This window comes from Abramis brama (assembly GCF_963993115.1).
Source record: "Abramis brama genome assembly, chromosome: 24".
Taxonomy (NCBI): Eukaryota; Metazoa; Chordata; class Actinopteri; order Cypriniformes; family Leuciscidae; genus Abramis; species Abramis brama.
Window position 1 is genome coordinate 11608969 of NC_139986.1, and position 21509 is coordinate 11630477.

The 21509-nt window shown below is 37.7% G+C and overlaps 2 protein-coding genes across 3 annotated transcripts in view; one reads left to right on the forward strand and one right to left on the reverse strand.

Moving 5' to 3' along the window:
• Positions 1-21509, forward strand: part of acad11 (acyl-CoA dehydrogenase family, member 11) — a 128248-nt gene that overhangs the window by 63562 nt on the left and 43177 nt on the right. The window contains exons 15-20 of one of the 2 annotated variants that reach the window (XM_084103080.1): positions 5176-5261; positions 5532-5603; positions 6059-6213; positions 7365-7481; positions 12013-12122; positions 13354-14538. In XM_084103080.1, coding sequence (XP_083959206.1) covers positions 5176-5261; positions 5532-5603; positions 6059-6213; positions 7365-7481; positions 12013-12122; positions 13354-13468 — 655 coding nt within the window. In that variant the 3' untranslated portion in view covers positions 13469-14538. Of the gene's footprint in view, positions 1-5175; positions 5262-5531; positions 5604-6058; positions 6214-7364; positions 7482-12012; positions 12123-13353; positions 14539-21509 lie in introns of those variants that run through there. The other variant, XM_084103081.1, reaches the window with a different exon arrangement.
• Positions 15641-18917, reverse strand: LOC311075514 (uncharacterized protein). The gene is made up of 6 exons (XM_084103009.1): positions 18647-18917; positions 17242-17268; positions 16711-16791; positions 16498-16605; positions 16226-16285; positions 15641-16147 (listed from the first exon to the last, which is right to left on the reverse strand). The coding sequence occupies exons 1-6, from the start codon at positions 18761-18763 to the stop codon at positions 16076-16078; spliced, it is 465 nt and encodes a 154-aa protein (XP_083959135.1). The 5' UTR covers positions 18764-18917; the 3' UTR covers positions 15641-16075.

Sequence of the window (21509 nt, forward strand, 5' to 3'; positions counted from 1 at the left end):
AATAAAATAAAATTGTCACTGAAATAAGGTCATGAAACCCATACTGATTATTTCTTCACAAGACTTTTGAAAATTGTATCACGTAGCCTAGAATATTTGCTCAAAATCTATGTGAAAATCATCCTGCCTACTTATTCAGATAAAACAATATATTGATTTAAAATTTGTAAGACATGTTTTGTGTAAGAACGCTTTATGCGAGGAGGCATGAATCATCATGAATATTGATGTTTTTCACACCTGAGAAAGACAAAGACCCTCCCATAATGGCCCTATCAGGTGCTATCAGGCCCTATCATTATGAGGAACCTTGCACAAAGAATGAGGAGAGATTTAATAAAGAATGGCTTTTTGATTGTTTGGATTTATTTACAACACAACATAATCCAAAGATACACAACAAATGACAAAAAAAAAAAAAATCGTTAAAAAGGATCACTTCAGTAACACTACACTAGAGAAAAATATATTGATTATTACGTTACTTCAAATGTTTCCATTCGTTATGACGTTATGAAATGAGATTGGAGTAACTAAAAACATGAAGCCTGAAAACATTGCTTTTCAAACGCACAGCGTGAGTGACTCAAACTCATAGCGCGTGCAGAGAACATTTATCGAAGCGATCGAGCCGCTCCAAACTATGAAACATTATTGTTACCATATTTTATCTACGTTTGAGCAGATATCCACAAACACAGTATTTAACAGTAAACACGGGTCTAAACATTATAATATTCACCATATTAGAGTAACCCCTAATACTAGCCTACTTTTATCATGTTGTTTTATTATCGAAAAACATCCTCATGTCGTACATGTATATAAATTTAGCATTGAAAGGTTGCCTACCTGTCTAGTTCACATTTCAACATGTTTCTGTCCATATATAGATACATATACATGTACGACATTAGGCTTCATGTTTTTACTCCAGTCTCATTTCATAACGTACATTTTAGTCTGGCACCAGTTTAACTAGTTGCTACAATGTAAAGTTTATACAACAATAACATGCTTACTATTATGAGTGGAAATGTCTTACCTTAAATATCTTCTCATCTTCAAATCGTGTTCTTCTAATTCTTCTGAGGTAAATCCAAGGTAAACCGCACAGCACAAACACAGTCTTCCAAACTCGATGAAAAGCAGAGGAGTACGTTACTGAAGTCTCTGAAGGTCTGCCTTCCTTTACGTGGACTATTTGCATGTCAATCGCTCATGCTTTTGTGCAATGTGGGTGTGGTCACATTAGAGTTAATGAGGACGCGTTTGAGAAACTGTACATGTCATTGCTTTCACACAGATTACTTAAACAGAGAATATTTGTTTTTTTATATATAATTTACATAATTTAAAAATAGAGACTCCAAGCTTTGTAAAGACATACGTCTCAAGTCTGTGTGACAAACATTTGCTGAGTTACAGGTCATTTTCTGTCGCGTTTCAGAATGAACTTCACGTTGAGAGAGACGGCAGAACGCGCATCATGTTTATTTTCTTTATTTTACGAAAAACATTTGGTTTTATTATGAGTGTACACAAATAAAAGAAGACATTTAACAGTTTTGAATGATGTATAACACTCAAATGTAAGATCTCTTGTCTCTTTTGCACTGATAAGGAAAAAAAGCGAGCAGGTATCGCCGGCGCGACCGCCGACCCCAGGGGGTTAAGGCTGAGCGCAAAGAAAAGTGTGCTTTCTCCATTACAGAGGACCACTTTTTCAGACGTTAGATTCTACGACGATGCAGGCATGTCTGTCTCCTGCTCGTATCGGTTCGATCTTCATTGTCATGAGCAAGATAAAGCTAGGCCAGTCACTCACTTTCAAACAGTTTCGAGACTGTTAGGTCTGATGGCAGCTGCGTCTAACGGGATACCTTTTGATCTGCTGTACATGAGACCATTGCAGTGGTGACTTCTGATCGTTCTACTCCCTGTAGTTCTGGAGGGCAGAGTTATGGAAGTGTGGGTTTGGCCTCTGAGGGGGCCCAACACATAGACTCTCAACTAAGGTTGTTGAGACCACCCTCATTCCAGAGCTCCCTACACAAAGAAACTGGCGTAAAATCATCAGCTGGATCCAGTTAACTGCCCGGTTGGTACAGTGTTGGAATTTCTGCTGGATCGATTCTCTGCAGGGTTATCCCCCCCCTCCCCACACACTCTAAAGGTTTATGTGACGGCCTTAGCTGCTTTCCATGCACATTTGGATGGTGTCTTTGGGGAGAAACTGTTGGTGTTTCCTCTGTGGTTCGTCATATCAGGAGGAGTATGGCGGCTTTGCAAGCTTTATAATAAGGGTATCCCTACAAGAAGTATGTGGTACGGCGGGCACTTTCGTCAGGTTTTACTACCTACATTTGGGCCTCAACCCTAAGTCCCAGATGCTTCTGTCTTCATTGTGCTCACCTGATTTCACACAAGACAGGCACTGGTCAGTACGATGCCGTGGGTATTAACATTCCCACAGCGTCAATTCTCAATGCAACGCATTGCTATATATATATATGGGCCCCTGAGCTTCTTCACATATATATATATATATATATATATATATATATATATATTGTCATGTTTCTGTTTGTGTTTGGACTTCCTCTGTGTTCATTGTTCAGTTTCTAGCCACTCTCCTTCATTAGTTCATATGGTTCAGCTGTGTCCTGTTAGTTACTATGGTTACTGTCATTGAGTTAATTTGCCCCAGCTGTTCTCTGTGTATTTAAGCCCTCTGTTTCTCCCTGTTCCTTGTCTTGCTTTATTTGAGTTCTATGTGGTATTTGGTTGTACTATTTCATGTTTATTCCTGGATTAAAGTCTTCTTTAGTATCCCCGTCGTTGTGCACTTGATTACAGCCACTCCACCCGTGACCGAAAGCAAGACCCTTAAAAGTTAATTTTTTGTGGTGTTTTCTTTTGTTTGTTTTCCACCATCACCATGGACATTCAGACGATGGACAGACGTTGCTCTGCTATGTCTGGAGCAGTAGGACCGCTCCCTGGAGTCTCACACCTGGGATTTCTTGGAGTTGGCATGCCTAATACACTATCCATACTGCTCGCTGTGTGTGTTTTACATCTCCAGCCTCAGTGAGCAGTCCCGGGCACGCCTCCCAGGGAGTGGTCCTCGGAAAAATGTCGCCGCATATGTGGAGTCGGTGCTGGTAAACACCAACTCTGCATTCACCATCGGCCTCGCAGAGCCTACCAACACCCCTCCACCAAATCCAGAGCCACGTCCCAAGATGGCCGCCATTCCTGAGTCTCTTCACATCATGCCCGCCAAGTCTGAATCTCTATACATCATGCCTGCCAAGTCTGAGTCTCTTCACGCCATGCCTGCCAAGCCTGAGTCTCTTCACGTCATGCCTGCCAAGCCTGAGCTTCTTCACGTCATGCCTGCCGAGCCTGAGCTTCTTCACGTCATGCTTGCCGAGCCTGAGCTTCTTCACATCATGTCTGCCAAGCCTGAGCTTCTTCACGTCATGCCTGCCGAGCCTGAGCTTCTTCACGTCATGCTTGCCGAGCCTGAGCTTCTTCACGTCATGCCTGCCGAGCCTGAGCTTCTTCACATCATACCTGCCGAGCCTGAGCTTCTTCACGTCATGCCTGCAGAGCCTGAGCTTCTTCACGTCATGCCTGCCAAGCCTGAGCTTCTTCACGCCATGTCAGCGCCTGAGTCGGCTACGGAGGATGCAGCACTCATCATGGTCTCCACGGCTGTTTTGTGTATGTGTGGGCAGCGCACACATCGGCTCCGGCCCGTGGGCCCTCAACCAAGAGGGCCGCCGCCCTTCCAGAGTCTCATCCCGTCGAGGCCGCCGCCCTTCCACAGTCTCGTCCCGTCGAGGCCACCGCCACGCCCGAGCCAGAGACTTCAGCCAAGATTCAGCCACGCCCGAGTCTTTGACCAAGATGGCCGTCACCATGCCTGAGAATTCGCCGCTGGTCCCTGAGCCCGCTTCAGCCCACAAGTCACCTCAAGAAGAGGTGTCCACGGAGGCTGTCTCCAAGACGCTCAGCCCTGAATGACCGGTTCCGCCCTGGCCCCCTGAGCTGCAAGCTCTGCCCTGGGCCCCTGAGCTGCCGGCTCCGCCCTGGGCCCCTGAACTGCAATCTCCGCCCTGGTACAGTTGGTACAGTGTTGGAATTTCTGCTGGATCGATTCTCTGCAGGGTTATCCCCCCCCCCCCCCCCCCCCCCCCCCCCCCCCCCCTCCCCACGCACTCTAAAGGTTTACGTGACGGCCTTAGTTGCTTTCCATGCACCTTTGGGCGCATATATATATATTTTCAATGTCTGTTTTGATTCTTTATTTTATGACGTTGGTATCATTCGATCACTCTAATTCTCTCTCTCGCTCTATCTTGCGAGTCTTCTTTAGTTTCTTGCTTTTCTCTCCTCCATGTATTTTGTGCTGTTTTTTTGTTCAGAATCATCTCTTTCTGTCTTCTGTTTGTCTAGCAGTGCATTCTTTCTCCCCTGCAGTGAATAGCAACCTTGGCAGCTGAAAAGAGAGAGCGGGTGGAATTTTCTCTTATCTGTATTTCATTTGAATCCAAGTAGTATGAAGCTAAAACTGCTTCACCCTCATATCTCATGAATATCTCTTACAGCAGACACATTCAGTGGACTTCTTCCTTACTATAGGAAGATGAAAGTGGTCATATCCTGAGAAATCAAGTTTTCCTTGATGTTTTCAAAACAAAGGGTTTAATGTACAATGTTATGGAAACATTCTGGACTCATATTAAAGATAGATGACCCATATCTAGATGCCAGAATATCATAAAGTCTTCATTGTGGAATTTTTAGACAAAAGCACCATAGCAACCACAGGGCAACATGGTAAAAATACTTAGAATACCTTAAGAACCGCATAGCAACACTCAACTTCTAGTATTGGTTAATCATGCTGCAGTATAGTACTGTCCATCAGTCGATGTGAAAAAATCATGTATGTAAAATATTTATATAAAACATACTTGTATAAATATGCAAGTATGAATAATATTAATAATTACGATGAATAATATTAATAAGATGAATTACGATAAATAGTATTAATAAGGGTTATGTGTAACATGGTCATTGTAAAGTCTTAGCCTACTGTCTGTTCATTCAGGAGTGTTTTTTTTTGTGTGTGTGTGTAAATTTGCAAATGTTTTTCAGGCATGGGCTGCACACCATGATCCTGGTCCCTCTGAACACTCCTGGAGTGAAGAAGATACGGCCGCTTACTGTTTTCGGACAAGACGGTGAGTTCTGATTAACACAATGTACTGTGCCACATGAAGCTTATCAGATCTTCAACTCATCTTTTTTTCATCTCTGTGCTTTAAAGCCTCCTCTCTCACTATCGCTCCACTTCCTTATCACAACATTCTCCCTCTCAGCATCCTCTGTTTGATTCTGTCTGTTCTTCCACATCTGTCTTTCCACCATATCTTTTCAGTATATGTGATGACACAGATTAAAGAGGGTTCCCTTGCTTCTACTATACAGTTAAATATTGTTTATCTCTGTAGATGTGATCCATGGTGGCCATTTTGAGATCCACTTTGACAATGTGAGAGTTCCTGCTTCCAACATTCTTCTTGGTGAGATTCATTCATCAGAGTGCGTGTGTGTTTGTCTGTGCACGTGCTGTACGCACCTACTCTGTGTGTGTGCGTGAGTATGTTTGTGTACTGTTCTTGCAGATTAATGAGCCCACAAAAACTTCAATAACTTCAGTGCCCTGTGCACTTACTCACAGGGATAAAATAAGCTTTATTAGGAATTAATTTATTAAACCATAGTAGATATTGATTAAACCCCTTAAAGGAAGCACTTAACAAAACAAATTTGCCTTGTGGGTATTTACTGTCTGGTTTAACCTATTTTTTTACACCCAAGGCTGGTTATGAAATGACTCAATTTGCCATGCACAGATTTATGCTTGTTATATAATATAATTTTGCATTACTATTTGTGGAGCTGTCTGATTAATGTATGGTTGCCATTTGATTCATTGATTAGATAAATTGTTTGCTCTCTGATTGTTTGTTTGTAGGTGAGGGTCGGGGCTTTGAGATCGCTCAGGGACGGCTGGGACCAGGTAGACTTCATCACTGCATGAGGGCTGTGGGGCTGGCAGAGTGGGCACTGGAACTGCTATGCCAACGTGCAGCTCATAGACAAGCCTTTGGAAAGAGACTGTACCAACATGTACGTATGTGATTGACTTAAAGTTTGTTGTTTTGGTTTGTTAATTGTACTACCTTGGATATGTTGTAGATTAGACTCTTTGATACACAACCCAACATTATAATTTGAAAAATGAATGAATGAATGTTCATTCATTCATTCATTCATTCATTCATTCATTATAATTAAAGAATATTTTGGGTCAGACTGTCCTTATGAAAAAGAAGTGTATTGAATGTGCACTAATGTACTTCAGATCATAAAAGGTTTACAAAGAAAACTTGCAAATAATATATTATTCATGAAATGAAAAGACCGCTTAAGTGCTCTAAATCTAAAATCCTGCTTTAAAGTTGTACACTTAGTTTTTACTAAAATACTAAAGCACTTGTGAATTACTTGATTATAGTTTGTTTATAGTTGTTCATTACACATTGTTTAATTCATGTATTTTAAATATACTAAATTGTAGCTTCATCATTACAAATGTGTAATTACAAATATTTAAATACTGTTCATGAATTAAGTGTATTTTAGTTTACATTAAATGCTTGTCATATTATGTAATGTCATATATTGTCATATAATGTAAATGCTTTACATTTAAAAATGTACAGGAAAAAGTGTGTTTAGCTAATTGCATATAAAAGAAATTAACAACAGTATAATTTTGATTACAATTTAAATGCAGCTAAATATCCAAAAACATCCAGTTCGCAAATAAGTATTTTATTAGTAAATATGAGCAATTAAGTATATTATTTTTGTAATATGCACATTTTATAAAAGTATGCTACGGTGTGCTTCTTTTTCACAAGGGTATCCTGAGGTTGTGTTGTAGAGAAAGTTATTCTATGTCTGTCAGGATTATCTAATAGACCATGGAATGGAAGAGAAGACTCTTCCATTCCATGGTTTAAATATTGCAGTTTAAATATTATTGTGCATAGAGAGTCTTAGACCTCAAAAATGCAAGATGCTTGCCAGAGGAATCTTTTGGAATCTGCTCTGATTGACCACTGGCTGGCCTTACCTCATAGCAAACGGCTCATTACTGACATCCAGTGGATGAGCTTTTTATATCAGCTGGTGTATTTGTAATTCATGCATCAATCCTATTTTTTGTTTGGTTTAATGCGTGTAATATATTCAGTGTTTGTTTCTGGCTCTAGGAGGTGGTAGCTCATTGGATAGCAGAGTGTCGAATCGCCATTGCGCAGACGCGTCTGTTAACATTACATGCTGCTCACACACTGGACACACAGGGCAACAAGGCTGCAAGACAACAGGTAAAGTTTACTGTTATACTTTGTAGTTAATCATTCTTTTTTTCTTTTTCTTTTTTTTGACATGATCATACATTTTCTGAATTGCACTTGAAATAATTAAACTGACTTGACAAAGTCTGTCTCACTCTTTTCTGTCTGTCTGTTTCATGCCTTTAAACATCTCAGTCACTCTCACTTAATGCATGAACTGAAACTCCAATAGATGATGGAAGATGTGCAGAAATCAACTCTGACAGACTGACCTTTCATAACACCACACACACACACACGCACACGCACACGCGCACGCACACACAAAGTTTATCTCAGAACTCATATCCTCTCTTTCTGTCACTCCTCATCAACAGATGTGTCTGTTGGAGTGATATGTTCACATGGGATGTGTCCAGCTCCAGAGAGCAGTAGAGCCTGAGCAGCATAACTCCAGTTTTCAGTGTCACATGATCCTTCAGAAATCATTCTAATATGTTGTTTTGCTGCTCAAGAAACATTTATTAGGGGCCAAGCACCGAAGGTGCGGAGGCACCTATTGTATCTGTTCCCGTTCTTATTATTCTTCTTCTTCCGCCATGGGAGTCTATGGCAGCCCATAGAAGCGTTTGCAGGAAAGTTGTAATGGTTTAATATTCTGATAGAGGACAGTCCCAACATTAAATACACCAATTTTGGTGTGTCTAACTCATTCCCTCTAGCGCCACCACCTGTCCAAAGTTTTGTACAAAGGTTTGTCCGATTTGCACGAAAATTGAACCAGATCATCTTCAGGTAGTGGTGACAAAAAGTTTTGGAATTCAAATTGATTCGTCAAACCGTTTTCGATAAACACTCGAACAAATTTTACGTAGCGCTTGCAAAAACAGTCGTAAGGCTGTATCTCCGCAACGGTTTATCGTATTCAGACCAAACTTGGTACATGTCATCACAAGCATGACCTGAGGCTACATGCTGCGTTTCGGCGCAGCGCCACCTACTGGTCCGGAGATATGAAAAAATGCTATTTTTGCTTATAACTTCTGAACAGTTTGTCCAAAAATCACGTTAGATTCAGGGCAACATGCCGAGTCAACTGATATCCAATTTTACTATATCGGCCATTTTGGCTGTCGGCCATTTTGAATTTTGTGCTAAAATGCTGTATTTTAAGAAGTCATGAACGGATTGTTACGAAACTTGGTATGGGTCATCAGCACGATGCCCTGAAGGAGCGTGAGAAGTTTCGAAACAGCGCCACCTAGTGGGTTTTTTTTCTTCCAAATGCTTATAACTTTGGGTGTGGTCGACTTATTTTCACGAGACTCATCTCATTAGACTCCTGAATCCTTGCCGAGTCCAACGATACTAAACATGCTAGGTTTCGCCTTACGGTTTGTGTAGCGTTGTGATTTAGCGCTTAAAAACATTTGCCGATATCTTCGAAACCGCTAGTCCGATCGAGACGAAACCACCGTCAGAAGTTTGAAAACATAGGTTGATAGCTATATGCCAATGCCCAAATGCGAAAATATTTATAGTAAAGGGTAGTAAAATCCAATCAAAGTCATGTGTCAGTCATTTTTTACGTGTTTTTTCATATAAATGTCTATAACTCCGAAGAGAATTGAGATATTATCACCAAAATTGACACACATATGTATGGGCTCACTCTGAGGACACGTAAAAAAAATGGTGGGACTGAGCCTCTTGGTGGCGCTATAATAGAACAAAACATGAAATTCCCATTGACTTCAATACAGTTTTGTGAAATAAAATGCTATACTAAACCAACGCATTGGTGCAATATTACGAAACTCAGAATGTGCCTTCAGCACCATCCGACGAAAATTGAACCAGATCATCTCCAGACTGTGCCGACTAAAAGTTATGGATTTCGTGTCGATAAACGGCAAAGTTGAGGCATGATGCCAAAAGCACTATTCAGGCTTTTTTCTCTGCAATGCCTTGACATATTGACACCAAACTTTGTATGTGTCATTGTCACTTAACTCTGACCACATCACATCAGTTTTGTAACTGCGCCACCTATTGGTTGAAAGTTATAATCCATTAAATCTTATTTTGAATTACTGTTTATATGATTTTTCAGCCATTTCGCCTAAAATCCTCTTTAAATGTCTTTAATTGCTCATTCTTGCAGTTGGTCTGACACTTTCAGCCATGTCTTGTCATCTTATTCTGCTTGGCCCCGATAATTGCTGCTTGCAGCTATATTTGTTATTATTGTTATCAATGTTGCAAACTGTTTTTCCTGCTTAACATTTTTGTGAAAACAATGATACCATTCAAACATTTGTGGTAAGATTAAAAAAAGATAAATGAATGCCTGTATTCATCAAGGATGCATTATATTTATTAAAAGTGACAGTGAAGAAAATTATAATGTTTCAGACCATTTCTATTTAATGAATGCAAATAAATTCTGTTCATTAAAACTTTCTACTTTCTATCTGAAAAAAAGTTTCACCATTTCCATAAAAAATGTTAAGCAGTTCAAGTGTTTTGGTAATAATAAGAAATGTTACCTGTGCACCAAACCAGCATATTAGAATGATTTTGGAAGGATCATGTGACTCTGAAACCTAGAGTTATGATGCTGAAAATTCATGCTTTTGCCAATCAAGGAATACATTACATTTAAAAAAATATTAAAATAGAAAACAGTTTTTTTAATTTGTGATTGTATTTTACAATATTACTGTTTTTACTGTATTTTTGATTAAATAAATGCATACTTGGTGAGCATAAGAGACTTCGTTCAAAAACATACATATTTTTTAATTTTTCCAAACTTTTGACAGGTACAGGTTAGAGCAGGTGTTTTCAAAACTGGGGTGCAGGAGTCTGTAAGGGGATGCAAAGGGATGTGTTAAAGATATGATAATTTTTGTTAAGGGCTGTTAAAGTTCATGTGTGTACTTAAAGTATTAAAAATGAATTATTATTATTATACTTTCACCAAATCATGAGGTAGTGATTTGTTTAGTACAATTAATGACAATGTAAATATCAATTTAGGAAACAGTTATTTAATTTTGGTCATAATATCTGTAAATAAATTGGTTATTATTATACATTAGAATGCTTAATTATATACATTAAAATATATTAATATTTTGAGAAGGGGGTCCCTTACAAGATCATTATTTTTTCAGGGTCTTTATTACAGACCCCTGACATGGTGATGAAAAATAAATCAGATGAGAGTAAATAAAATATATATATTTCAGTGATTTTGCGTTCGCTCACAAAACTTTTGTGTTCACCGGGGAAACTTTTGTATTTTCTCACAAAATGTTTTGCGATACCTCAAGAAATACATTTTGTGTTGTCTCCCAAAAGTATTGTGTTCCCATGGGAAAAATTTGCAAAAGCATTGGAATATAGTGAAAGTTCCTTTGCATGAAACTCAAAAGCCATGAAATGTAATTTTTTTTTCTTCTCTTATTTCATTTTTCCCACCATCACCATGTCCCTTCAGGGGCTCCATACTTAGACATCAAGAAGTTTGAAAGTGCTTATGTAAATGCCCCTCTAAAAAGTTGACAAATTGAATTAACTATTAATTAAACACTGGCCAGGGTCAGAGACTAACTTTTCCATTAAGGGGTTTTATTTGGCACCTGAAATTGACATGTTTATTCACACAAACTGCTTAATGCTGCTAGACGGTGGTGTTTATGTATACAAAAATAATATCCTCATCTACTGTAATAATGGAAAAAAGTAATAGAAAGTAAAACCATTCTATTTTAAAACTTAATAAAAACACACGTCTTAATCCAGTTCCCCTTCCAGCCCTCAACTCTCTTCAAATACACACTTTTCACCTTCTGCCATGCGTTCCATTGCAGTTGTGGCAGGGGCCATTTGCTCAACTTCAATTTCTCTAGGTTCAGACAGAATAGTAGGGCTCCGTATCCCACTGGTTGTAGTCACGGTAACGCAGTGTTCAGGCTTCAGCTAATAGAGATGAAGCATATTCTTGTAGCGATTCTGTTAATGTTAGCCTACCTGCTGTTTCCTACCTTGCTGAACCAACACCTTATGTTTGATTCATATTGTGGGTTTGGAGAAAAGCCAAACATCTTAAGTACGTCTCCTGCTGGGGTGGTTTTAAAAGTAGATACATGCGTACCCATCACTGTATACAGCCCGTTTCTGAATTCTGCACATTAGTTTATTATGAGGCTCAGTCCTCCAGCAGATGGGCGAACATAATTGCAGATTTCATATTTATCTTCTCATGTCTGTGTATTCAAAATTAAATGTCTTGTTGGATGCATACCAGATCCACACAAATCTATAATTGTACGAAACAACCAAGGATTACGTTAGTGAGATGGAATCTTATTAGCTTTGCCTTTTACTGCATGTTCCTGTGGAGATGTCTGTGCCTGTAAGGTCCCAGTGTGGTACTTTTTAATTAAATCACTCTCAAATGAAGGACATAAGCAAAACAAACACACACACACACAGATCTGTTTGCCACCCATAATATCTTGACCTTGTGCGATTTTTTTTTCTTCTTCATTAGATTGCTATGATAAAGGTGGCGGCAGGCAGGATGGCAAGTAAGGTGGTGGACTGTGCCATTCAAGTTTACGGTGGTGCAGGAGTGTCTGATGACTTCCCACTTGCAGAAATGTGAGTAAATTATTGTTTCCTGAAAACATGTGTACATCATATTTTCATTTGCTGAAATTTTGTAGGTGAGGTAAATGAGTTTCTAAATTATTTCAAGTATCATGGAATTTCCATAAAATACTATTGAAAGACATTGCTTTTATCTTGAAGAAAATACCATGTGGTGTATATACTGTATACAGTGCCATTTAAGTATGAATATATGAATCAGAGTACCTTGATATCTATAATCAAGACAAGGTTTTGGAATATATAGAGATATTATTTAGTGTTAACATCTGCGAAACATCATGCGTTAACATCATGCGTTCAAAACGCATGCACAGAAGCCGCTTCTCAGACAGCATGCAGTATCGAATTGAGTTCTTTTCTTTTTTTTTGAGATAATGAATTATGTCAAAATGCCCATTTTTCAGTCAGATCTGCATCATGTGCGTCAGGTCTTAAAGTGACACCAGCCTAAAAAACCTGCTTCTGTCTGTGTCATTAATGTTATTCAAAGAACAAAAAAAAGAAAATCATTCACAGCTCTTGACTGAATCACTTTTGTAGCTTAAATAATGATTTATCTGTATTCAATTACGCAGTGAAGACTATACACAGTTTTTTTTTTCCACATTTAATTACTTTTCTTAATTTCTGTAGTATTTGTTACCTGAATCTGTTAAAAGTTATTTAAAAGTTGTTATATATTTTAAACCATATTAAATAATTGTTAGTTGATGTTAATATTAATGAATAATTAACTTATGTTACCATTATTATTATTATTATTATTATTATTATTATTATTATTATTATTATTATTATTATTATTATTATTATTAATGCGGTGTGTAATACTTGTAAATAAAATAATTATACTAGTGTTAAGAGTTTAATTTTTATTTATTGATTATGATAATAATTTCATAATAATATAATCAAAAATATACATATTATTATTATTATTATTATTATTATTATTATTGATGTATAATCATTGTAAATTAAAATAATTGTTCTAGTGTTTTTAGTATTAAGAATTAAATAATTATTTATTGATGATAATACTACTAATAGTCATAATTCTATAAATGTTACAATCATTATTGTAATTATTATTATAATTTTATACCATAAACAGTCAACCTTCTTAAAGCTATTTGATAGCTATTTGAGAATCACTAGAAGTTTTTAGTGATGTGCTGTCATATTAAAAGCATTTTTGTGTGGTTATATGTTTATATAGGTATGCTTATGCACGGACTCTACGCATAGCTGACGGACCTGATGAGGTTCATTTGTCCTCTATTGCTCTCCTGGAGCTCAGAGACCAACAGAGACGAGCCCAAGCTAAACTCTGATTCACCTTAAAACAGCCAAACACAAACTTCTTAATTATTTCTTGAAAATGTCTAACGAGTATCTTAGAAAAACAGCGATTAGATTCCAAGTGACCTACTTAAACAGAAATAAGCAATATATCATACTCTTATACTCTAATCATTATGGGATATAACAACTTCACAAGTACGTACATAATATAAAGAAAATGTTTGAAAGTTCAATTTGTGTCTTTAATTGAAATGTGACTGTACTTTTTAATTTAATGTAGATCAAATATTATTATAAATTAATGTAGATATGTTTTTTTCTTTTATTTGTAATTCTGTTATCAAAAATGGCTGTTTGCAAAATGGGAACACAGCACATTATAGAGCGCATTTTATGGCAATATAATTGTTTTTTTGTAAACTAACTGCGCGATTCCTCTCTTACACACGGGCTATCCACTAGCCATCAGACTTAAAGGGGTGGTTGATTATGTTTTTACTTTTCTAACCTTAGTTAGTGTGTAATGTTACTGTTTGAGCATAAACAACATCTGCAATGTTACAACGCTCAAAGTTGAAAGCAAAGGGAGATATTTTCTTTTAAAGAAATTGCTTTTTAAGGACTACAACAAATGGCTGGTTAATTTACATAAGCCCCACCCCCGGGAACGCGATTTATAGATTATCAAGACAGAATATGCTAATCGATGACTAGAAGATAACTACACATAAGCTACATAAATTCATCATGTTGCATTCTACATTGTCACTTCTTCTTGAGTCTCTCCATCTGCCACAGTTCTGTTCTGTCTGAGTATTGTTTTCACTGATCACATGTCTTCCTTTGTTCTGTTTTCCCGCCACTCCTTGGTTTCCACGGTAACTGTCATTTAGTTCATCTGTCACACCTGTTTCCTCGTTAGTCTTGTCAGCTGTGTCTTGTTTCCCTGATCTGTTCTCCCATGTATTTAAGCCCTGAGTGTTGCCTTGTTCTGTGTCGGTTCTACGTTGTCAGTAAGGTGTTTAGTGTGTATGTTCCTGCCTGTCATCCTGCCTGTCTGTATCTGTGAGTAAGATTGAAGTAAATCATTTGTATTGAAGCCTTTGGACTCTGAGTCTCCTTCAACCTGCACTACACCCGTAACACCATCATTGTCTGACTCCGGTTTGAACATAAAAGACTAAAAGTTTTATAAATTTAGAGTGTATGTCTGTGTGAGGTAAAAGTACACAAGTTGTTGTAGCTCCACCCTCTGTGCCGGGAGCAGCAGCTCATTTGCATTTAAAGGGACAGACACAAAATTGGTGCATTTTTGCTCACCCTCAAAAAATGACAATTTTAACACGCTACATAAAAATATCTGTGGGGTATTTTGAGCTAAAATTTCACATACACACTCTGGGGACATCAAAGACTTATTTTACATCTTGTTAAAAGGGCATTATACCACTCCTTTAAGCAGACAGGTGTGAAGAATGTGTGTTTAAATATTGCATCTCTTCATGTCTCTGTGTCATGGCTTCCTCCCAGAATTTCCATCCCACCTCATCAGATCTTGTTTAGTTGTCCTTAAGTCTGGTGTGTTTATAAAAGCCCAGTGCTAGTGTGTGTTTTTGAGTGTGTTATGTCGGTTGGCCTAGTGCTATGTCACTAAATGGATTACTCTTTAATGTATTACTGCATTTTCTCAGTCCCTCCTTCAGAACTGGAAGGACATTATGCACAGATGGGCTGGTAGTTTGGTACCTTATATAGACACATGCGCACACACAGACAACAATGGGCCGTCTGTTGCTATAGATGAAGTCTGAGTGTTTTCTCTCTAATTGGGCATCACCGATCTCTCTGCCAAAGTGCTCTGGCAGTCTGCAAGCATACTGGCTTTTTGCTGGTCTTGCATAACCAGACAAGTCTGCTCCACTTTTGCAGTGCACTGGGCCAAAAATCGCCCACTTAGAAGAAACCACTGTTTGACTAACATCTAAAGCTATAAACCTGATAAAATAAGCTGTGTACCCTGACTCCCAGAAGGCAAAGCCAGCAAATCAGATTAGAGCTTGCCAGATTGAGAAAATGCTTTCCCAGCAATATGCATCAGACAGGCAGTGTACAGACCTTTTTAGATATTAAACATTATATAATGATTAAATGCTATTTAGCTTTTTTTTTTCTTCTCTCCAAATATTAATTTAAACCTTTAAAGTTTGAAATAATCAGTTTTTATGGGAAGAAGTTCAGACCATCCACATTGAAGAAAGGTTATTTAATCAGGAATCTACAAAAGATTTTAGATATATTGTATCGTTTAAAGCAGTGTATATAGACTTCTATAACTTAGTACAACATTGTTCAGAATCATATTAGCAAAAGATAATTAAACTATAAACTTTCTTTTAAATGAGTATTATGCAGGTTTTGAAGCTTAGTATGCTGCATATATGTTCATTTTGAAGTAGTTTTTTTGTGTGTTTAATTGTAAATTCTGGGACGTCCAAATTTTGTCATTAATAGTGATAACATTATCTGCACAACAGAGTCTACTCTCTTTAAGTACATAATCTCAAATTTAAATGAGTTAGAAAGTCAACAGGAAGTCCAGCAGAAGTAAGTGTGGGTCTGGTGCTTCAAAGAACATCTCATGAGCATGTGTTATTCCTCACATTCTTCTTTCTCTTGGGTGCACTTCTTCTGGACCTCTTCTTCACAGACTAAAATAGAGATGGAGTTGTACTTATAACCTTTGACACTGAATTGTCAGAAATGTGTGTATGTTTGAGAGAACTCACCTTTAATGCACCCACTTTTGGATGGGGAACATCCTCGAACTGTCTATGCACACTTACAACCTGTTGCAGAGATCATCAGAGTTTATTCTTTTTTCAGCTTTTTTAAGTGGCCGCATATTTAACGTCTGTACAGTACCATGATACATACAATGGTAGTAGATGATAATATCATAGTACCATTTTGATAAATTGCACTATTGTTGTTTAAGTCTAATTTGTGTATATAATCACTTGCGATTTAAAATGTTATTGTGGCTGTCATGGATATGCACCTGTAGTGGGTTAGTTGCGTGGTTGTGGGAAAGAAGTGAGTAAGAGCCGATACGAGACCTGTTGGGCTTCTTCTTACTGGCATTCAAATGCCGCCTCGACCTATCGGTCTAAAGTACAGAACAAAAATTACATGAACTTTTATACTCTCTCTCTCGTTTTCTGCAGAGAGTACAAAATGTTTTTCTCTTATGTTACATGAATGTGTTTCTCACCTGGATGAGTGTGTTTGGAGATCCTTTGACTGAGTAAGATCCAGGCTGTTGAGTGAGTTGAGCTTGTCTTCGCATCCTCACCTGAGAACAGAGAACGGATGTTGGCAAATCTTTGCCTTATGATCAAAGAAAAAGTCAAAAAACTGTTCTTTCTATTCATAAAATAAACCATTATTAAAATTGCATCACAGTTTTCACAAAAATATTAAGGAGCACAAATATTTTCAACATTGATGATAATAAATGCTTCTTGAGCACCAGATCAGCATATTACAATGATTTCTGAAGGATCAAGTGACAGTAAAGACTGGAATAATGATTGTTGAATGCTTTGCCATCACGAGAATGAATTACATTTTAAAATATATTAAAATAGTTAACCTTTTTTATTGTAATAAGTTTTAACAGTATTACAGTTTTTTATTGTATTTTTGATCAAATAAATTTAGCCTTGGTGAACATATGAGACTTTTCAAAAACATTAATAATCTTACTGACCCCAAACATTTAAACTGTATGCCACAGACTCACCAGAGAAGAGAAGGGCTCTTCTTCAACCTATGAAAGGACATGAAAGAGGATTATTATTGGGATATTAATTATTTTAACAGCAACTTATTGATCCAAACTAGTGTTTATATGGCCTCCACGGTTGGTTTTGTAAAGATGGCTATCTGTGGTGATTGCTTGTTTGGAAAACAATCCACAATAGTAACCGTTTGAGCTAGACAGTTGGTCTGTTTAATTTCCTTTCTCTGGAGTCTGTATATTACTAAATAAATATTGATCAAAGCTCTGATAATTAGCCACTAATACTTCTCAGTGCACATACTGTATATGCTTTGTAATTAATACTTTTCTTCACGACCAAGCCACTATTTAGCTTTATTAAATTATTTATTTGTTCACAAATTCAAAACTTATTTTTAAGTGACTAAAAGGAATAATAAGATTAAACTCTCTCAGCACTCCTACTATTTCCTCCATTTCATCCCTTCCTTTCCACCTCAATATCTTAAAATGTACTGCATTCACTTAAAACAATTTAGACATTAAAGAAGCGCAGTATTTATGATGTTTCTTTCTTTATTAACCAGCCACATCTAGCAGAGTAGCGGCACATAGTTCCCTAGAAATTACTGTTTCAGAAAGCTAAGAAAAAGAAAGCATTGTTTTCCAAGTACTGTTGAACTATGGAAATTCATCTGAACCTACCAAATTGAAGTTGAAGTGCAACCGTAGAGAGTACATGAGTGTTTGTGTGATAGTTCACACACAGGTGTGTGTATTCATGTCTGTATGTTAACTCTGGACATGAGAAATGGAAAACTAAGCAAGTGGAAAGTAGCACTCTGGCACGTTGAAATGCCATGGAAAGTTGGAGACGTTTGGTATTTTCAGGGTATTTTGGGATGACAGACTTTTGAGTCACAGCTCTTCAGACTCCACGGTAGCGAAGAGTGAAATGACATCTGTGTCTGTGGTTCTGACCCTTCAAACACATCTGGTCAGTGTCTATACTGCCTCCTTTAACATCTAAAAATACTCATAATGCCTCATGGCTAGTATAATTGCCCTATTCTCTTGCTTTGCCATTGTGACGCAAAACCAAGCTGGAATGGAAACTTGTGGGTTAGCATTCCAAGAGTTTACTGTAGTCCAGTGTAGACCATAAACTACAAAGTCTTGTTTCTTATATTAAGTACAAGTTCTTATTACTTATATTCTTAGTACTTATAACTTAAGCACAGTTGTATTTTGATGTAATGTGTAATTAATGTGCTGTTAATATGTAATGAATATGTTATAAATGTGATTACACAAGTAAACCCAACTGTACTAGTACCACTAAAAAGCACTTTAAGCAAACTATGATGCATCCCAAATGGAGCGTATTGTATTCTTCAGCCATGCAAGATCTCAAACCAGACCTTACCTTGACCTCTGTAACCTGTGTGCCGGCACAGTCCACACTTCTTCCCCTGCAGTCCAGAGCATGTGTAAGCAGACAACCCTGTAGACAAAGCAGACAGACCCATAGCATTGTGGCCATAGCTGCAAGAGCGTGTTAGTGTGTTAAGAGATCAGAGGCTCTGTGGAGCTCCCTCTCTTAGTGCAATAGTTTTATACTCTCAGTCCTAATGGAGACCAGATGGAGATGAGAGAAAAGACCATGCCAACCACACGCACACACAGACACACACATCCGCAGTTGTCTACATAGCAGAGAAACCTCGAACATATTCAAGCAGTTAGAAGAACTGAAACCCAAAAGCTTGCAACCACAGAAAACACACATTCCTATAAGACATAGACAAATATATCATACACAATAGCAAATAGATGGTGTCAGTTATTGATTACAATATATCTAGACCTAGAATATAGAGAAAGTTTGTTGTAACTGAAAAGTAATATAGGTAAACTTTTGTGCCAACATTTTCTAAAGAGATGGAGGAATTTGTGGGGTTGTTTGGAAAAAAAAAAAAAAAAACAGCTTTCTGTGGCCACATAATAATCACATTCCAGCTTCTGGAACATAGCGAGGATGCTTTGAAGTTACTGGGTTCTTGTATGAGAAAAGGCATGTTCAAAGTGTTCACTCAATATCCCATGCAGATAATAGAACTACTAAGCTTTTAAATAAACAACACACTTTGACATATGTGTGCACACTTACAGACACACATTTAAATCTCAGACACATGGACATGGCATGGCAAAGGCAAACATCCAGTCCCAGGGCTGAAGAGACAGCCAGTAACACTGGTTTGGCAGTTTTCAAGAATTTCAGATTTTCTTCTAAAAGACATTGCTCCCCCCAATCATCTGCCAAGAAAAATCTGCTTTTCTATTTGTCTTGAAAGAAAAATTATGGCATGCATCTAAAGACGGAGAAGAAAAATATCCCAAAGAGCTTGAGTTGCAGTATAAGTGCACACTTGTCGACATCTCATCCCTCACAGGAGGGCGTTTGAGTTTTGAAAGAAGGGATTAAAAATTGAGAATATACTCAGCACTTTCTGCATAGTCATCGGTTTGATAGATCTGCTGACTGACTGCAGAAAAGGAAAGGAAGCAGCTCTGTTCAATTTAAATTCATGAATTTTTAGTTTCTGATTCTATACAAAGAGACTGCTTTCCCCAAACAGCTATTAGTTTTTGTGCAGGAGTGACAAGTGATTTAAAATGAAGAAACATGACTAACAATGCATAAAAGGCATTAAAGGGAAGAGTTTTAGTTTTGTCTGGGAAATGAGCCCTGATTTGGTTAAATGCAGTAGCTGGTAAAACATAGATTCATCATCATTTAATTTGTCTACTTCTACTAAAATTTACACCATTAAATCATGATATTAAGCGTAGCGTCAGTTCTGGCAGGTCATGTTAGTCAAGCTCACATCAGCTGACACTCAGCTGATCCATGTCTACCTATAGGAATACGACGCCTATCACTGCATATATCCAGGTGCTGGTCATAAAATTAGAATATCATCAAAAAGTTGATTTATTTCAAGAATTCAACTTAACAGGTGAAACTAATATATTATATAGACTCATTACATGCAAAGTGAGATATTTCAAGCCTTTATTTGTTATAATTTTGATGATTATGGCTTACAGCTTATGAAACCCACGAAATCAAAATCCCAGAAAATTAGAATATTACATGAAATCACACATTAATTACACAGTAATACCATGGTTATTGAACCAGGTTTTGGTTCTTTTGACAGTGTGGACAGGTGCAAATCCTGCTGGAAAATGAAGTCAGCATCTCCATAAAGCTTGTCTGCTGAAGGAAGCATGAAGTGCTCTGAAAATGTCCTAGACGGCTGCGTTGAGTGGACAGCACAGTGGACCAACACCAGCCGATGACATGGCTTCCCAAACCAACACAGACTGTGGAAACTTCACACTGGACTTCAAGCACCTTGGATTGTGTGCCTCTCCATTATTCCTCCAGACTCTGGGACCTTGGTTTCCAAATGAGATGCAAAATTTGCTCTCATCAGAAAAGAGGACTTTGGTCCACTGTGCTTTATTAAATCCAGAGTCAACGCAGCCATCTACCAGGACATTTTCAGAGGACATTTACCAGGACTTCCTTCATTTTCCAGCAGGATTTGCACCTGCCCACACTGCCAAAAGAACCAAAACCTGGTTCAATGACCATGGTATTACTGTGTAATTACTGTGTGATTTCATGTAATATTCTAATTTTCTGGGATTTTGATTTTGTGGGTTTCATAAGCTGTAAGCCATAATCATCAAAATTATAACAAATAAAGGCTTGAAATATCTCACTTTGCATGTAATGAGTCTATATAATATATTAGTTTCACCTGTTAAGTTGAATTCTTGAAATAAATCAACTTTTTGATGATATTCTAATTTTATGACCAGCACCTGTATATAAGCTCCTTCAGTACTATCAGCAGCTATCGCGTTTCTCAGGAGCCAATTCCATCTTCCATCCCCAGCTCCTCCTCTCATCAGTCAGTTTGGCATTCTGATTCCCCTTGAATAAGAATAAATTCTCAAATTATGTTATACTTTAAAATCTTGAATTAATGATATCTGCAATACATTCATGTTGGTTCTGTTCTGTTTACCCTAAGGGGGGTTATTGCTGCTCTCCCTGCTCTTATCCATGCTAGGCTGCATGGATGCGCAGGGAGTTCTTGCCCAGAACAGAACCATACCGCCAATCCTAACTGTATGCAATTGCCAATTGTATTTGACGATAGTGGTCCTGACAGAATTACCCTCTTGAGTGACTTTGAAGAGCACATTCC